This window comes from Drosophila novamexicana, unplaced genomic scaffold, assembly GCF_003285875.2.
Source record: "Drosophila novamexicana strain 15010-1031.04,08,12 unplaced genomic scaffold, DnovRS2.1 tig00000008-arrow-pilon, whole genome shotgun sequence".
Taxonomy (NCBI): domain Eukaryota; kingdom Metazoa; phylum Arthropoda; class Insecta; order Diptera; family Drosophilidae; genus Drosophila; species Drosophila novamexicana.
The window spans coordinates 1,379,288-1,399,936 of NW_020824765.1; the positions used below are offsets into that span (position 1 = coordinate 1,379,288).

At 39.4% G+C, this 20,649-nt stretch overlaps 1 protein-coding gene across 3 annotated transcripts in view; it reads left to right on the forward strand.

Annotated features, from left to right (window-relative positions):
* LOC115762743 (venom metalloproteinase 3) overlaps positions 1–20,649 on the forward strand; it is a 55,028-nt gene that overhangs the window by 25,281 nt on the left and 9,098 nt on the right. For all 3 annotated transcript variants that reach the window (XM_030705091.1, XM_030705083.1, XM_030705099.1), the window contains exons 5-7: positions 12,092–12,221; positions 12,950–13,227; positions 14,252–14,356. In XM_030705091.1, coding sequence (XP_030560951.1) covers positions 12,092–12,221; positions 12,950–13,227; positions 14,252–14,356 — 513 coding nt within the window. The remainder of the gene's footprint in view (positions 1–12,091; positions 12,222–12,949; positions 13,228–14,251; positions 14,357–20,649) is intronic.

Below are 20,649 nucleotides of genomic sequence, written 5' to 3' on the forward strand. Positions count from 1 at the left end.
ACTTATGCGTCCCAGAAGGTCAACACAATCAATAAAGGTGCAACAAGAATTTCAATTAGCACGCCCCTGACGCTCCGCTCTTAAGATTTTTATGGCTTCATGGATTGTTGTTATGACAGGCGGACTATTGTTATGGTCAAACTTGGACATTACATTGGCTTTGTGCTGGCCACCAAAATGCGGTTGGCTTTTGTGTGTGTGTGTGAGTCTGCGTGTGTATGTGTATGGCTGTGGGCTGCACTTGGGGCAGTTACAATTAAACGCCTGCCACTTGCGAATAATTTGCGGATTTAGACAATTTCTGCTGATTAAGCATTAATTTATATCGCAATATTGCGCTACGCTCGGCCACCAAACGACCAGCCGTAATGTGAATTGCATGTCGATCGACATTAGACATTGTCAAACGGCCAGCTGCAATAACAACAAAAGCAACAATAGCAACAGCAACAACAACTTAAAGAAACACTCACGAGTTGTCGTCACAACCAAATCGAGCACCTTGACCAATTTGCTAAAGTGAAAACTCAGATTACGTATGGGCGATATGCTTTGAAATATGTCTTATAATTGAAACTACAAATGCAAAGATATATTTAGAAAAAATATCAGACTTGAGAGAACTATGTGGAGCTTACGCCCGACACAAATACCAGAAGCAAAGAAAAGGCATAACAAACTTTATTTAAATATGTTTGTCATGGCGTTTAAAATTCAGGAAACAGTTGCCTTCTACTTCTTGGACATAAAATATCCATCAAATATTTGTATTCAATTATGCAACTACATACAACATACATCATTAATGCAACAAAGCCTCAAAATGTTCTTTTCGCTTCCTCACATAAACGCCAACTCGTTGAAGGTCAATCTTGCCGTCGTCGCTTAGTTTTTTAACAACATTAGTATTTAGCAGATAATAAGTTGCTGATAAATTGCCTCAGCTTTTAATTATAACACAATTGGCAATTAACATTTAACCTGTGGCGGAAATTAAGCTCAACACACTTGGGTGTAAAGCCTCTCAGTGCAAATGTTTGTTGTGTGAACAGAAATAAGTGGAACACAACCAGCTAAAAAATCTGCAAAAAGGAAGTAAATCGTTGTTAATTTGGGAAATTCTAGCGCAAAAAATTCTGATAACAATATTCAAGCTAATGACAAGTTCCCAATGTGTTCAAAGACTTAAAACCTTTTAATTGTTAGAGCAAAATGTTGAGATATGCATGAAGACCGAAGCAAATGTCACAAAGCCAAAATTTAATAATCAATAACAGACAAAGCTAACAAAACATTCATGGTAATAGGGTCAATCGAACCAATCAACCATCAGCGTCAAATGGCCAATAAACAAGGCTTCAACTGTGCCGGCTGCTTCTTTACAAAAAATATATTTATATACTTTATATGTATATATTTTTTGGCAATTAACTGACGTGTGTTTATTTTTAATTTGTTAAACAAAAGTTGAAAATGTATTTTTGATAATAATTACACAGACAAGTTGGCCAAGCAGTCAGGCAATAAAAGGTCAAACTGCAATGTCTGGGCCCGGCTTGGCCGACTTGGCCGTCTTGACCGACTTGTTATGGCCAAGTGCGAGTTGCCAGGCCACAAGCCGCTTAGAAAAATTGAAAAAGATTTAACAATTCATAAATAATATGTGAAAAATGTTTGCTCGCTGACATTTTGAAGTGCAAAGCGGCGAAAATTTCGCAAGAATGATGCAGCTGCTCGGCCAGACATTCGCCGGTTAGCCGATTGGCCGGCCGGCTGCCCGCCTGCCTGTCTTCCGGCTTAGCTTTGACCTTAAACGGCTGATAAATATCAAGAAGCCAACCTGTAATTAACAACACCACAAAAAAATCGACAGAAGATGTATGCGGCAGCAACAATTGCGCAATCTTTGGATTGGTCAAATAAAGTTGACGCTCTGAAGACTCTCGGTTATTTTATGGACTCTTAATTAGTCCCACCGAATAGTTGGTACCATAACATGTGCGTACGACTGTGGTCACAGTCTTAATTATTGACTGCAGTGTGTTTTCTTAAAATATTTCAGACATTTTGTCTTAACTATAGATTGGCTAACAGCCGCATTCTTGGCATGATATGTCACACAGTGGGGTAAAAGTAAAACAATATTACGCATATAAATCTTTAAATCGCAAATTACTAAATTCAATTTTAATTTCGTTTTAAGCATTGCTTAGAATTAGAGATTTGTGGTGATACTGCAATATCGTAACCACAGTGCAAACAGAAGACTTAAGGCACAAACTTGCTGGCAAGCATATTGCCCAACTTGGCGACAGAAATTGGTCACTCGCAATTGCTCTTGTTGTTGTTGTTGCTGCTGCTGCTGCTGTTGTTGTTGTTGCACTCTAGGCTTGTTTAATTATGGCCCAGTCTGAGGCACAGCACACAAATTGGCACAACTCTTGGCACGCACTATTTGTTGTTGTTGCTGCGACTCAATTACATAAAAAGTTACAGAAACGTTGCCGCCAATAGCCCTGCCCCCAACCCTCTGGCATTTGAAGCTGTGGCGAGCAAAATAAAAATAAAAAACGGCAAAAGCCACACCATTTCAAATGGGCAGCAGCTACGACCATTAAGTTACACCATGGGTGGGGCAGTTGAAAGGGAAACGAGGCAACGGAATCGCCCCAATTTGGCCAAGGCACCTTGCAAAGTAAACAAAATACTAAAAGACAATCGTTTTAGAGTTTGTTGTGCTGTTGAAACACAATATACTATTCAAAATAAAACCGAAGGGACGTGTGTATATATAAAGGCAAGCTGAAAGAATTTACTGAGAAAATTTAGGCAACATTTGCCAATTATAATGTAATAAGCTTCTACTCATTGTCATATGTAAGCACATTGGTTAAAAAATTTGGCATTGAATTTTTCAACATTCAAAATATTCGCTCGGCTGCCCCTCGATTAACACAATAATCCCAGACAAATGAGATATCGTCTGACGAAAACAATATTCATGGCTAATTAGACGCACTCTCCGGCCTGCAGCCTTTTGGCCAACATCGTTGGGCGTTTTTTAAACAAATGTGTGTGGCAATTAGTTGCGCAAATATCCAAATTGATGACAATAAATTTGACGCTTGGCGCCCGTTAATTGTTTAATACAATTACAAAGTGCATCGCACTGTGGCAAAGTGCGTTGAAATTTATCAAAAATGAATCGAGTTCAAGGACAAACGCACAACAAGACGTCAATCAACATCAACAACAACACTGGCCAACAAAGCGCAATCATAATTTTTCTGCTAGCCAGCCTTAAATGTTTACAGCCAACAAATGGCCTGTGCCATTTGCTGATAAATAAAGCATTTTGGGGCCAACTACAAATATATATATATATATATATATATATACAACCAAGCTTGATTAATGCTAATTGCGCCAAATGTCAAGCCAACAGCTGCCCGCCAGTTTTTGTTTAAACAAATTATTCAAAAGGTCGTGCAGCAGATGCAGCCTGTACCCTGCTCCAAGTGGGTTTTAATCTTATATATCCGTTAGTCTGCCAATTAACAGCCCCATAAACATATCAGACGCCATTTGATGATCTCAATTATCTTCAAATTCGCTCAAAGGCTATGTAGGCATAAAGTAGATTTTATTATATTCATCATGCTAGGCACGAAGTAGAATTGTGTCGTTCCATTGCAAAAATTGTTAATCGCTTATGTATAACATTGATTTAGTAAACGATTCCCAAAAGCCTACAGCATACTGATCAAATATGACACTGATTCTTGGCATAAGACTTTAAACTTTTTAAAAACGTTTAAATATCTGTAAATTTCAATAATGTGTCAATATATTAATGTACCTGGATTTCTTAAGATACGTTTTTTCTTACAATATTAGACATCACTTTTCCACCCATATTCCATTCAAAGGGAAATGTATAAGTACGCTTACTATCTTAGCCCAATGGCTTGGGTTTTCAGTCAATAAAATCGAAAATATAATAAAGATTTATTTGTAATTTGTTTGCCAATTTTTATTGGTGAAACACATCATACATATTTCATATTGCAGAGTGTTGAAATGAGTTTAATTCTGATTGAATGGAAATAAAAATGCAGCCATCCAACTTTATTCCTTTATTTTTGATTAAAAAACTTCCAAAAATGTCTTTGAAAATAAGTTTCAACCCTTTACCACGAATATTCCACATTTACAGCCGGAATTTTCCATTACCAACTCTTAGTACTTATGCAATTACTTCAAATGGAGAAGTCGGCTTCCTTGCCGTTGTCACTTGGGCTGTGCGTTGATCAGTCAGTCTGTCAATCAGTCAGTCTGTGAGTCAATCAGTCAGCACACAGTTTCCCTTTTATAGATAAGTTACTCATAAAACCAGAAATAAAGTTGTTCAGATAATACACGAAGTACCTGATATTTATCATTACATAACGCGATTTCTTAAATAACATTATGGAGCTCTTCCTTTTTTTGGCTGGCATTCGAAGACTCCGCCTTTGCCTTTAGCGCGGCTTCATTGTGTTGCCCTTTGCATTCACTTTGACATTTCCAGAGGCAACGTTAAAGATCAAAATGGATGTGCAGCGAGCATTTATGCCATTTGATCAAATAACCACAAGCACAACAGTAAATAGCAGCAAGAGAATCAACAACGAGCCCAATTATTAGGTAGCTGAGCAGCACGTTGCCATTTTGGACACGGGTCTCGGCGTTTTGGGCAACTCTATTAGATACACGCACATCAGCAGCATCAGCAGCAGCATCATTAAGAAGCCTCAAGTCTTTTGGCAGCAAACTAGTTTTTAGTTGGCTGGCGAGCTTCTTCATCGTCACCTTCTTAACAAATTGTTTACTTGGTGCTTGCTGTTTCAGCCTTGATATTTACACAGAGTTGAACGTGTCTCTGCCTCACAATTTCTAAGTGTATTTAAATATCGCGCATACTTATAGACAAACTGGCCACTGCTTTGATTTGCATCAGATGCGGCATCAACGTGTTAAAATCAGTAGAATTTATGTTATTTGCTCTTTTGGGCTGCCGACAGGCGTCGCGTTCGTTGCCTAAGTCTTTCGATTTGACATTCACAGTGACTAGAAGCGTTGGCAATAAAATACATTGCCATTAATGCGACGACATTTACAACTTATTCGATTTTATAGCAGTATCTTTTAAAACATTATACACTATTATTTTTATTACAAATAACTTAATTCTGTTAATTTTTTGAGACCCAGCGCATCTTGAACTATGCAACAATATTTCGTTAGGTCAAATATAAAATTCTACTTCTTGAAAACCTACAAAAAAGTTGTTATATGTGTATGAGAAAACATCTTATACCCTGAATATGTGGTGGTAGGTGTGGCTAATCAGTTTTCTCTGGACTTTAGTTTATTTTCAATTTTGTAAAACAGTTTGATTTCGTTTTGCATCGCATGTAAAACATTTGCATCTAATGAGTTGAGTAATTCAAGCCACACGTCATATTTTCTACATGAAGCTATTAATTTTCGTCGAAACTAATACATAAATTCGCAATTTCACCATCAACACATCATATCACATTTTGGCCAATGCAAATTGAGTTGCTCAAGTCTTTCGAGTTTGGTCAGTTGCCCACTTGCCGCCTGTCGCCAGCCGCCTGCTGTAACTAAACTGAGACAAAACTGATCAGACATAACGACAAACTTGAGGCATGAAATAGCACCCAAAGCTGTGGCTGCAGCTGCTATGAAGATCAGCTGCTGGCGATCTTTACGCATGGCACACAGCACACAGGATTGGCCGCGCTCCATTTAACAAACTTTTCAATTATGCCCCACACATGAAGGCACACTTGTATTATTTAATCAATTTGGGGCAGTTGCCACTATTTCCTCATGAAAAATGATTTTTAATTGCCCCCAAGCCGGGGGGACTGGAGTAGCCTGATAACAACGCCCGAACTGGCGGGTGCCTAATGGCATATTGCATTTTAATAATACTCCGTATCTGTTACGTGAGTATCCAGCACAGATTCCATAAGGCGATTAACTGCCTGTGAATGCAGTTTTCACGCCTCCATGGGGAAAGTCATTTGGGGCTTAAGTGAATTTCAATTTACCAATTGACTGGCGTGGATTTTAGCTGCATAGATTGATTGCTTAATTGAAATTAAGCAACTCTTGATTAACTTTTACTATATGCATTTACTATCGCTTACATAGCTTAGTTTGTTTGCCTACTGTCCTACTGATACATTTTGCCAAACAAGCGAGTGAGCAAATTAATTTTGATTGCTTTTGATTGCATTCGGCTTAGAACGTCAAGCGGCGAGTGTGGGCCAAATTCTTGTTCTTAAGCCACTGGCCATAATCTGACCATGGGCGGGGCCTGCTGCTGTTTTATAAATATTCATTGATCGCTGCAGTTGCAGATACACACACATACATACACACATATGCATAATCGCTGCTCGAAGGTGGGCTCTGTTCTTATACACTTCGAGAGGGTAGTGTAGTTTTCTAATAAAACTTTGCTGTTCTTAACTTTTGCGTTGTTAAGTTTACTCCTCACATGTCTGCAAGTCAACCAGGGTATTTAATGTTCGGCATGCCGCATTTTCCAATCTTTCTTGGCTCTTTTCTCTATTTTTTTTTTTAACGAGCTGCTTTATGTAAACAAACTGTTAACACTGTCGGGGCTGTGGCAGTTCTGCGCCTTAGTATGTTTGTCTTTTCATGTTCTTATTGTTATTATTGTTGTTTCGGTGTTTTTTTGTTGCGGCTGCTTTAGTTTATGGCTACATGCAGTCGCATTGAACAGTGATCTTAAGCGCCGATTAGATTTAACCTTGACCAAGATGATAACAAAAAAACTACAACAACAAAAAAAAAACAAATGGACAAAACTGAAACCAGAATTATAGTGAACATACACCTCACGAGTTCATTTTATACCTCGTAAACACAAAATCGTAATAAAAATTGTATGTAAAATCTATAAAAACTCAGGGGGCGGCATTGGATATCGACCCAATATCCACAACCAATACACATTCCATTTATCTTTACATCAATTAGTCTTGCAATTAATGTCCCTAACCACAACATTTATTTGGTTAGTTGCTTTATATTCTATTCTTTATATAGTTTTTATTAAACGTTTTAATATTAAAATTCTGCTGTTGATGTTGATCTAGAATATATATGTACTTTTCGCCGTCTGAAATGTCTCCTTTTATGCGTTCTACATTTCTTCACAAAATTATAATACCTTCTGTACCTTCTATAGAAAGTGAAACTATTTTGTTTTCCTATATTTTTATCTCTTATAAATTTCGGCTGCAGTTCATTAACCGTCTTCAGGGCAATCGCTTTACAGGCTGCGCTCTTTAATCTTAAATAGTAACTTTGGGTTTTAATGATTATCATTAAAAGATTTTGAGAATTTAAAAAAATATAATATATATACCAATTAACATATTTGAAACAAGGCTTTTGCTTTGATTTTATTTTACATATTTCAATTTACATTCCGATGGTCCATCAAACATCTTACAAGAATATGTTCGTTAGACAAATACTATTCAAAAATATGCTTATATTTGGAATTTTGAAATGTTTTTTGTATACAATTTTGGAACAATGAGCAATTTGGAGATTAAAACTATAAACTTGTTTTTCAATGATATGTTGAACAGAATCCATTATATATTTATTAACCATTAAAGATGAGTCAATCTATGTATTTAGTAAACATCCTAATCAAAAGACAAAAATTTCCAATACCTTTTTCGACACGATGAGAGCATTTTATTTGTCCGTCCGGCAAACTAAGCGCCATTTCATAACTAATTTTATCAATGACGTCTACAGTGTGAAAAAAGTAATTAAATAGATATAATATTAATTTAAAAGATATAATAACTAGAAAACAGGCAAATAAAAGCAATTAAAGAGAGTCAAGAATTTCCTGTGGCGTCATATTCCTTCGCTAGAGCAAATTCTGCATGCAGAGGCAACAATTTCAACAATCAAAGTTAGCTCCTCTGGCGTCTAATGTTCGTGTCATGAATTTGCAAAAATTATGCTAATTCCCAAAATTACAAGCCGCAAAATATTATTTTTTTTCGATTTGTAGATTTGTTTTGTGGTTGTGTCCGACTGTTGGCTGCCAGTATTCAATATTTGCACACTGAACGCTGATGCTTTTGGGCTATTGTCAGGCACAAGCTGGGGAAAAAACACTAAAAACAAATATCAGGAGGTGTTAATTCGGATTGTAAGTTAATTTCAATGGCTGTTTGTGTGTTTAGTTCAGTGAACTCTGCGGCGGGGGCAGAGCGTCTGCTGTGATGCAATACGGAGATGGATGGCACGCCAACAATGGCTTTTCAAATATCTTTAAAGTGCTGATGATGTGCGAAATTAAAAAGCAATTAATAGTCTTAATAAGCGTACAATGGCCGACAATGCCAAATGCCAAATATCATTATCATCGCATCCCAAATCCATCACAGTATTGACAATTGATTTTTATCGGTGAGGCGTGGCTTGGCTCGGTTGGTTTTGGCCTCAATGGAAAGAGGTTAGCTCGGGCGTATCCGCAGGTGCCACTTTGGTGGCTTGTCCAACTGATAGACGCAGAGACAGACAAACAGACTGGCTGACAATTCGACAGAGTTGATGTGTGAAAGGCTGAGTGCGGTCCAACCAGGCCTGGGATTGCGTTCAAACTGTTTGGAGCCATGTAATAAATAACGGCGCCTGTCTCCAGTCGGCAACAGGCAACAAACAACAAGATATAACAATCATGTTGTGGGTGATTACATAAACTAGACAGCCGGACAACTTTATTTCAGGCCCGGCAGCCAGCACCCGGCACCCAAATGCACCCGCAAATGCTGCGTGATTTGAAAGCAATTTGCTGTTTTCCTTGTTGCAAGCTGATATTTACATTTATCAAAATATAATTAACTAAGTAGCACGTGCTGCCAAGCTGCTAGCAAAAAACGCACTGGCTTAAATGTATGCTCACTTAATTAGGAAAATAGGCTCTGGGCATTGCTCTCAAGGCAATTTCAACACTCGCGCAAATAAATCGCTTAGTAATTTATTAATTGCACTCTCGCATAAACAGCTAGCAAGACATTTTTCGAAATTAACAGCTTGTTGCATTTTAAAAATTACATAATAGTCGTCGAGCTGCCCAAAGAACTCCATGCCAACAATCCCAAATAAATAAATGAGAGCTAAATAAATTTGCAAAAACAAAAATAAATAAATAAAAATGATCATGGCACACGCCCAAAACGCCTCAGCTCAGGTTTTGCTAGCCAGACAAATATGTTGTTGCAACTGCCACACTTTGCAGTTGTTGTTGTTGTTGTTGTTGCTGCTGAAAAGGCGGAACACATGCATATGTAGCATGTTGCTTAAAAAAATTAAAATAAAATAAAATATGAGCAAATGTTGCGCCTATAAGATGGCGATCTGGTTGCGCACGCCAAAAAAATTACACACATTCGCAAGCATTTTGACAACTCTAGTACTCAGAATACTTTGAAGCAAGCACGACTGCTCCAGTTGGGAGTGCCCGACTAGAAGATACCCTGCAGCCAGCGTTAAGCTGCCGTTAAAAACAATACCGCCTTCTTATATGCAAACACACATATACATACAAGCACACGCAAGCTGGAATGCATTCTTGCTTAACTTCGGCGCTTAAAGTCCGATCAATACGATATTTTCAGCTCAAATAAGGCGTATGGCAAAACTATATATGAGTTAAATAAACATGACCCAAAATCGATTTATCGCAATTATAATTTGAAGACGAAGCTCGTTCTGTTCATGCATAGGATAATATATATTTTAAATTTTCTAGGACAGGTTTCCGAGCTCGACTCTACTCGTCGTCCTGTTAGGAGCCAGAGATGACTCCTTCTGCCTATATACCCTTTCATACTCTTCTTCAATGGGTTCAGTTTAAAATTGGCAGTCCACAATTAACAGTAATTTATTTACAATTTTTGCTTTATTTATGTTTTTATTCGCTCAGCTTGATGGCCCTTTATGGCATTCACCTGTTCGCTCTCGAAACCTGCTCTCAAGTTGAATGTCAATTCCAATGGCTTGTCTGACACATTTATCATACGCACCGTGCGCCGTTATCTTGTTGAGAAGTGAAAAAAAAAAAACAGAAATGCATTTAAATGTCGCAAGCGCAAACATCTCTCATAATTCAAATGCCCAGCGGCGCGGACGACTCTGACTACGACTCCGACTGCGACTCGGCAGCTGGGCCACATTTGTGATTGGATTCAATTGGCGAAACGCACTTTGCAATTTTGCAATTCAATAGGCGACGCGTCGGCATTGAAGTAAACTCTAAGCCGTAGTCAAAGTCGTACTCGTAGTCTTAGTCGCAGTCGTAGTCCAAGTCGAAGCCGTTTCGTGGCATGTCATCAATGGCAATTTGTTGCCGTTGCGTTGCTTGCAATTTGCTTTATGGCACTAAAATATTGTTGTTTTTCCATTTGGCAGACGTTTTGTGCGAGGACATTGAACTCTGGCGTTTCCTTTGGCATTTAAGCACTGCCCAGACCGCACAGTCAGGTTCTTGGCACAAATATTTGCGCTAAACGTTTGGTTAATGCATCAATCAATATGTATTGCGTCTTATTACAGACTTATGAAAAATCTATTTAGCTATATATAAATCAAGTTTAATTATTGCAAATGACTCAGCGACGACTCAGAGCAGAGCCCCAATATAGATTCAAGTCACATTTCCGTTTTGCTCGCCCCGAGCTATGTTCGTGTTTCGAGCACATTAATAATACGAGCTTTAAAGTAAGTGCTATAATTTTTATTTAATATTTTAATTATAGCATAGAATTGCCAGAGCACGGCGGGGCGTTCTCGAGTGGGTGCCTCCCCTTCGGCCCCCACAGTCCGTGCTGATTTCAATTGGCACTCCGCCACGCGTTTGGCTTGATGAATCGAAATTTTCAATTGGCAGAAATTAAACTATTGCTAAATAGATTGCTTTTAATTAGCTAACCTTTGCCAAGGTCTTTTCAACTATTTTATTTTCAATTTCTTGCACACTTTTTTTTCTGTAGTTAATTATTGCAATTACAGAGGCGATAAAAACCGTGGCACAACAACATAGAGAAAAAAAATAAAAACCGCCCAAGATATATTCTTATCTAGATCAAATGATTTGCATAAATTGTGCAGCTATGCAAATTGCAGCTAATTTTTATGATCGCTGCGCCAGGCTTGCCAACTCATTCATACGACTCGTAGCTGTATTAAAAAGAAGTACATATATTTTACAAATATAGCAAATTAGTAATTCTACACAGCTTTTGTGCACCTGTAAGACACTGTCGATTCATGTTCAAAAGAAATATGGAAGACATCAATTATTTATTCAATATTTAAAAAGAATACAACTATGTTATATGTTATATATCGTCAAAAAGCAACACGTTCTTATAAAGTAACTGACTGGCTCTGATATATAGTTTATCTGTGTGTTGACTGCAGCTAAACGGAGGTTCTATATCTAATCAAAAACCAATACAGATTATATGGATATCATAACAATATGTTAATGTCAATGAATCAACCCGCTTCAAACCCGAAGTTCAACTCACACTTACTACGCAATCAACCTTGAACTAGAACACTTTCCAAAAGATAACCGAAACAACAATATAATAATATTTATTAATAAGGTTTGGCTGAAATAACAAACTTTTTAGGGAAATCAAACTAATATTTGTACTTACAATATTAAAAATATATGAGTGGTAAAGACTTGAACCAGAGCTTAGGTTCAAGCTTAGATCTGTTAATCTAAATTGGCAGTTAACGGATTATGGTTAACAGTCAAGTTTTAACAGCCTTATGTTGAGTTAAGCAGCACACTGCTTTAGCTTGAAAAATAAGCCGAGCTTACATTCTCACAATTTCATACACATAATTTACTACATGCCATATTTTAAGCTTTGAAACTTCCTCATTTGTGGCCCAAATACTGAACTCAACTCAATTTTTCTTCATTTGAAATCTTTTACAGGAGGGCAGCATTGGTCACGATCTGGTCATTAAACCTTTGCCACATGAGCTAAGTCCCAACAAGGAGCAGGCCCATCACATTGTCTACAAACGTGAGGCATCGGCCACTGATGATCAACTAAGTGATTTCGGTAGGTATACAACATTTAAATCTTGACATATAACCCAGAAAAAGATGCTTGTATTACATAGAGTCTGTAACGCTGATTACCGCTACATCCATCTATTATGCTGTGCTTTTGTCTTTCACCAAAAGTCCACCTTGGCCTGACATTGAGCCCCCGTCATGGGTAGCATATCATTCTTCATTTGTTCCGCGCTAATCGGCATCTGTATCGGCAGCGTGCGCGCATCTTAAATAATGGGCACATTGAACTAGAAACCATCTCTAAGCTCTAAGCATAAATCTGCCCGTCTCCGTGCCGTCAGTCAGGCGAGAGAGATCGACGTGCACATGATTAGCATTTCCTGTTCGCTTTGCGGCTCTTAGCGTGAGTTCAATGTGAGGCTTGAACTTTCGATGTCGCCGTCGTTGCCGTACACGATGCTGTCCTTCGCCGGATGCATTTACCTTTGCGGTTGGCCGGTGGCGCCAAAATACCACGCGTTAATTTAGTTGCACCATAAACACGGTTATTTTATGGATGGTATTTCGGCATTTACACGATTTTCGGCTAGCCCGGCACGTAAGCAAAAACGATTTCGCAACATCTTTTTTTTTTGGGCTGCCTTATAATGAGCGAAAAATTATATTAAGTACAGTTAAATGTGCAGCTACCTGACTTGCTTGGCAATAATGAAGCGATTGCATTTCATTTCATTGTGATTCATTCGTCATCCTTCTCTCTGCCAATTGCAGCCTTCATGGAGCCAGACGATCTGCTAGCCAGTGAAAAACTTGAACGTCTGCAACGCCGACAGCGTCGAAGCCGCCGCAGCAGCGGTAATAGTCCCGACTTTGAGGATCTCAACGACGAGGACGAGGGCACCCTGGACATAGAGGCGGACCCGACTGAACCGCATACGTCTGAGTCGCGCTTGCGCTCTAGACGCCAGGCCCCGTACGTCATCTATCCCGAGGTCTTGGTGATTGTCGACTATGATGGCTATCGTCTCCATGGCGGAGACAACCTGCAGGTGCGTACCACAACCAAAGGGGCACAACACATGAAGTTGTCATTGGCATTTATCCAGACAGTCGGCCGGACAATTTGAATTGCCAAAAGACTATACACTCCCAGCCGAGTCTGGAGATTTGTAAAAGTTGTTTTGGCGATTTTCGAGTCAGATAGAAGGGAACGTGTATACGTACACACAGAAGACAAGGCGCACATAATAATTGGGCCTTATGCACAGCAAAAACCGAATAGAATAAACATTTAATTAAGCGCAGGTAATAGACTGTGCGTACCTGCACGAAAAGCGCCCAGAAAGATTCAAATATGATTTTAGATTGAAAAGCTGACTTCATATAAATTGTACAGAGTGGCTCGATGAAGTGTCATAACTTACCTTTTCTTGATGTTATCATTTTTGAGCTTTGTATACTCAGAACTCATTCAAAATGGAGGTATGATGATTTTGGGCAAATGTACATAACGGGTAGAATAAAGCATCTTGGATGCAGCAAAAGTTAGACACTTCATAACTTAATTTATATATTCTCGTATATCAAAAAAGATTTTTAAGCGAGATCGGGATAGCTGGAGATATCAAGCTTGGTATAAGAAGAACATATACACAGGGAAATTCGAATGTTAATAATGGCGCTAGGCTCACGGTATCTCCTAGTCGAGCATTTCCAAGTAGAGCACTCTTACTGGTGTCAATTTGCCCAGAATTATTTTGATTCTCTCAATCTACTCAGTTGTGCATTTATTGTCTATTTAGCTACAGTTCTTAGCCTTACCGACACACCTGCTTTGTATGCACATCACTCAGTGAAGATTAATGGTGCTGCCTGTGATTTGGGTGCGATCTTCTTGTTCCTCTAAGCGGCTTAGATGAAAGATGAACCCTGCGACAGCGACAACTGCAGCTGCGGTTGTTTCTGATGAGCGTGGGCAAAGCAGATATCCATCAGAAGATCAACTGTTGGGCGTATAACTAAGCATGATACAAGCTCTTAATTCTTAAAATCTTGTTTTTCTCTCGTGTGCAGGTTAAACGTTACTTCATCTCATTCTGGAATGGTGTCGATTTGCGCTATCGTCTACTGAAGGGACCCAGAATACGCATCAGCATTGCTGGCATTATTATCTCACGCGTAAGTACTAAATCCATCCACAATCATTACACAATCCCGTAGACGGCTGCTTAACTTTCACTTAACTAATTGAGTAATCAGTTTGCGAAGTCAACTTTGACCCTCAGAGCCAAAAGGGGCATTGCAATTGGAGCAGATGACGGCCGCAGGCAACCAAAAACTTTATCACGATTTAGTTGCCAATCGTACAGAAAATGGCAGAGGGTTAGAGGAAGAGATAAAGAAACAGCAACAACGTGCAACGCATGCGCTGCGAATTCGATTCATTAGAAAAAATGTGAGCAATCAATTTGGGCATTTGTTTGTGCCATAAACAAAGCAAAGCTACAAATTATAACAAGTTTTTTTAGAAGCAAATACTCGTGCAAGCAGCACGAAAGAAGAAAAAACAAACACACGTTGCTAAATGCCGAAGGAATTAGTAAAGTTTACAGCACGCGAACAAAAGACTCAGGCAACGAACTTGCCGAAGCTGTCTGGCCCAAATAGAAATGTCGACTGGCAGCAATCGAGAAAATCAAAGCACATTTAACCAGCTCTCATATCCACATATTTGCGCAATCCATCATGGTTAGCTTAGTCACAGCGAGGTCTTAGATCCTTCATCAGGCAACATGGCAGCTTCTTCAGTCACTGTGCAATGCCGTTGCATAACCAGACCAGACCATAAAACACACTCTGACAACATTATTACATCGACCGTTTGACTTTCTCACACAAGTCTCAGCGCGCCGGTCGCACAGTTCAGGAAGCCATTTGTCGCAGAGGGAAGAGTCTGGCAACGGGCTATCCATGCATTCGTATGTGTACTCTAACGGGAAAGTGGTAAATTGGCGCAGTTTTTCCATGGCTCTGCCACCTGCACCGCCGCAAACTGATTGCGCTCTCAGTTGCATCAGGCAGCGGCCCACACGTCCACGGCTTACCCTAAGTACGTCAATTGGTTGTGGCCGACGCGACACACACGTTAACAAAAAAATTGTTTTAGACAGCATAAATAATGCAGCAGTCGACTCTGCAAAATGTTGTTGTTGTCGTCGCTGCTGCGTTGGTCGCAGTTATATAATTTAATGGGCCGCGTCGGCAGCTTAGCTGATGTTTAGATTTTTGCCCAATTTCATACAGCGACTTCCTCTTCTGTTTCGCTGCCGTAAAGCCAGCCCACAAATACAGATACATATATACGTATCTGACAGATACAGATACGCCGGCTGCATCCGTCGCTAAACGCTGGCGAGCAGCACATTTTTTTCTGTCGCTAATTAATGTTGAAATATATTTCGCTAGCCATAAACAACAAATCCGAATGCGAATTTATGACACCAAATTGTAGCATGTTCGAGCTCCAACTTCGGCTCCGACTCAGAGTCGGAGTCGGGGCCAAGTAATTACTCAGAATTTGCAAAGGGGCTACAAATTATACGATATTGCATATCCGATAAGCCGATGAAGTCTGTTTGCAAATATGCAACCGCTTAATGGAATTGAAACAAAGTCACGCATTACATTTGCCGGAGGGGGCGGGGGAGGAGAGGAATACGGCAGCAATCATATCGAGCAATAATAAATTTTTTTGACATATTAAGTATAACATGCGATAACTGTTTCAATTCGGAATTAATATGCCCGGTTTCCCAACAACAAATTGTGCTGCCCAAAATGTTTCTAACTTTCTCAAATAACCATTAATTTAAAGTACTTCAAATTAATGTTCTCCCAGCTAAAGCTTTATGGTTGCAAGTATGATGCAAGCGGAGCTCTAGTTCCAGGTCAGCTCTATTAATCATCTGGCCAGTACTTTTAATACCCTTTTGAGGGGTCATTTAGTTTTGTTATAAAATGTGCAACGCATAGAAAAAGACACTTCCAGCCGATTAAATTATATATATATATACTCAATTTGGATTAAGAGCAGCATCGACTGAGCATGTCCTTTTGTCTGTTGTCTGTTTCTGGGCTAGCTAGTCGGAGTCGGTCGGATCAAATCTTAATATCATATAACAACAATGGGAATTACCTTTCACAAAATTTGTTCTTGTAAGAATAACTATTTGCTTTTATCTTTACCCAACACTAACTATTCATTAGTTATTCCTATGAACATCAGGGAAATGAATGTTTTTTCTTTTCAAGATATCGACAACTAATTCCGCGTTTCCTATTAGATAACGCTCCTGCAGGGTGGTTAATTTTCGGTGTGACGATAATATCTATTCTTTCCTGTTTTCATTTCATCTGTAGGCAATCATAATATGTCGTAGCTTCAGATTTATAAAGCCAACACTGTCTGAAAGGCTGAATGCGATAATTAAATGAATTGGCGTGGGCAGCTGACGCTGTGCTGGGCTACCGTTGAGCATAGTCGACCGAATGAACTTTTATCTGTGACATTTAATTAACATTTTAATTAATTGCGGGCAACTTTCCGTTAGAATTGAGTTACACCTGCCCAGTCAGCCGCCGCGACCCCGCCCGTGCCGCCGCGAAACGAGCCGCCTATCGCCAACATATCGCCATGCGTACAGCCAGGCGACAGCCGACAACCGACAGCTGTACAAGTGTCGAACGTTGCGCTTGCGCCACAAACATTTTTCAATGCGGCGGCGCAACGTTGCGTATACGCAATTTATTATGTGCGTGTCGCTGTATTCAGGCAACAACAACAACAAAAATAGTGTAAATCAGTATATACACACATACATGCGTGTGTGTGCGTGTGTGCACATTTAATATAGCAGCAAATTGTAATTTGAGAGCCGTATACTAACTGGCCTGCACTCGATTAGAATTTCAGTTTAGCCATAAATTGAAGTTTGATGCATTATTAAGTTGGCAACTGGAAACTAGGTTGGCAGTCACCAAAGCATTTAAGCGCCAACTTATTGTTGTCTCTCTCTCTTTCCCCCCACCCTCTCTCCTTCTCTCTCTCTTTCAATTGGGGGCGGTGAGGGGTTCTCATTTGCAGTCTTTGAGCACAGAACGCCTTTAGATATATTTGCACAGCCTTGCCAGTATTTTGAGTTACGCGCTTTGTCAGTTTCATGTTTTTAATATAATTTATTATTTGATTTCGTTTATTTTTCTATTTGTCTGAGCGTTTTGTTGCAGCAAGAATCGATTAATTGCGCAAATTTAAACAACACAAACATTTTGCACTCCGCCGCCTTAAGTAATTCTGCTGGTTATTTGTCAGCGACTGATTAATTTATGTGAACATTTTCTCAATGGAGCATAAAATGAAATAAATGGCCATCAGGCTAAACTATAAACTCCTTTCAACATTCGGGTCAAGTATTATAACTTTTCGAGAGGCCTTCAGCAATCGAGATTGTCAATGAATTAAAATCAGAAGAAAGTATTTCGTAAACACATATTTGATCTGATTTCGAGCTCAGTTAAGAATTTTTCGTGACTGACTTATGTCGAGCACATGTGCGGCTGCCAATCAACAATCTCCAGCCAGGCTTATCTGCTTGGATTTATCAATTGCCACGGAAATGCCAAGTAATGCATATTGCCACACCCAGACCAGATCCAGACCCAAAAATAACACACACACACGCACACATACACACACAGACACACTCAGAGAATTATTTTTGAGGCTCATATTTGCGAATGTCATAACAAATTCCTTGCTAACGAAGTTTCAAATTCAAGTAGCTGCCAGGCCTCGACCAGGTGTTGGCCCCAGGGCAAATTGTATATACTAAAATATGCATCTGGTATAGACATATGTCACGAAAGCGGCAACTGGAAAGCAAAGAGCTTATCGTCGTCGCAGTTGTCGCCACAGCCAGTAGCTGGAACTGCAAGTGCCAGAAATACATAAATTGCAATGGAGCCACAGCGCAAAAGGAAAAGTATGCCCCAGAGGCCTGACCCAAAGGCGAAATACAAAATAAAATTATAAACCGAACGCGACAGCGCCGTGGGTGGTGTCCGAAAGTGGCCACTGACTGTCGCCCAATTCCATTCCTAAAACCCACTGACTGTGTGGGCGCAGCCGCTATCAAAGAGTCAAACCGTATGTCATTGCGGTGGAAGTAGGAGTTGCAGTTGGAGCTGGAAACGGAGCCAGAGCTAGAGCCAGAGCCGGAGCTGGAACTGATGCTGGGTCTGGCTCTGGCTCTGGAGTTGGGTGGGTGGGTTGTTGAACTCGCAGCCAGTTGCATAGTTCGTTGCGCGTTTCGAAATTATAGAAATATAAGCAACTAGCGGTCGCTTTGACAGTTTTGCCAAGATTTATGCGCCCTGTAAATTAAATTAAAATATTAAGTCCAAGAGCCGCAAGACTTTACATTTAATTACGCACAAAGCGAACATTGCAACATTTTGAGGCAGCCGCAAAATAAACAAAACAAAATAAAAACTAGATCCATTTTTGGGAAAGGCAAACCGGTCTCCCAGTTGCCAGCCTGGTTACATTTTAGGTACTACTCGTACTCGCACTCGCACTCGCACTCGTTCAGGCCAAGCTATTAATGTGAGACACCCCAAAACGCGCAACGGATCGTATGTGTAATATTTCTGTTTCTGCTCACACAAATTAGATTACTTGACAAATGACTCTTTTTTAATCGGACAGTCTGTAAAATATATATTCACATATTTTGTATATGCAAAATGCGACATTTTCCAAGCATAACTTGCATTGTGTAACTCCCATAGGTCAGGTCATCCGTAGTCCATCAAACTATTGGGTGTCTATCAGCGCTTGTGTGTGTCTCCTTAAACTGTCCGTTGGAGGAGAATAGACTGAAGTTTCTTTACATCGGGGGCCTTTTGTGTTTACTTTTAAACTTATAGACAGCATGATTTCTTTTCAATTCTGTTAACAAAGCTAATCTCATCGAATTAACCAATACATAAAGGTAACATAACAACGTTGAAAATCTATTTAGTAGTAGTCCAATTTTAGTGAGCATTTTTGTAATTTAAATTACCAAACGATTGTTCCTATGACAGCGTATAGCAACATATAGTAAATCGATGTTGTTGATATTTTAGACGTAGACGAGCTTAATCAAAATATATTAAAGTATAAAGAAAATTTACCACATACAAGTCCAAACTTTGCTTAATTGTTGTTAGGGGAGTCGTATTAGTGGAATATTATTTGAACTAAGGAACATTGTAAAGCATATCATCAAGTCGATCATACCCTTTTTTGACATCGATCGCGTGAGAGGTATTCCCTTTTCAATTATAATAAAGAAAACTACTTTGATTTACGCTGATTATATTATTTAATAATTTTCGATTGACCCCGATTAAATGCTGCCTACACCTTGATTCACACTGCAATGCAGCAGCAAAGCTTTGAAACATTTTCTCGAAGCAATCAACATACTAATCCACCAAATAGTAGATAGTTGGCCCTCAGGTCACCTCAGGTGCTCACAAACGTTGGGCCATCAAAGATGCGCATCCACTTAAGTTTGGAATGCCCAGCGTAAGAGGCGTCTATCAGCTGTTGAATACCACGTAAGCTGCACTTGTACAATTAAACCGATGTTAGGTATAATTTGGAGTATAATTTGGTACTATTCCGTAATTCCCAGCAGCAATTGAAGTCGAGCGTTGCCTTTCCCAAAGCTGTTAGCCAAGGTCGCAGTCGGAACATTTAAAATTCTTGATCGTTTTTTTTTAGCCGAAAATTAACAAATATTTTCAAGCTTGACTTGGAGACGTGCGCGCACTAACAATTGATCAATATGTCGAATTTTCAATTATTTAGTGTGTTTGCCAAGTCGCCCAATGTGAGAATTACTCGAATTTGACGAAGTCGAGCAGAACGAGAATAGATTCAACCGCATAACTATGCCACTTGGCGGCATTTAAATATGTTTCTTTTGTGATTGTTGCTCTGTGGCAGCAATTGCCAAATTTGATAACCAAATCAAATTTCGATCAAACATTGACTTCCTTATCCACTAAATAGCTAAGGCATAGCTCATATGGATAATAGATTATTTTGACTGCGGTTCATAAATGTCGATAATACACATATTATAAACAATCTTAAAGCCATACAGTTATTCTGAACGTTGTGAGTGGTGCCATATATCAAATGCCTTGGCGCGACACTCGACGACCAAGCGCAGTCACAATGTAGCCAAGTATCTTATAGATACATTTCGAACTTCAATTGGCAAATGACTGCAAATCAAAAGTCTCCAGCTGACTGAAATGCTACGTATCTCTGAAAGCAGTGACACTTAACTTACTTTTATCACCTGCACTTTGGGGCCTGTCGAACGGGTTCTATATGAGATTACGGCAAGGTATTA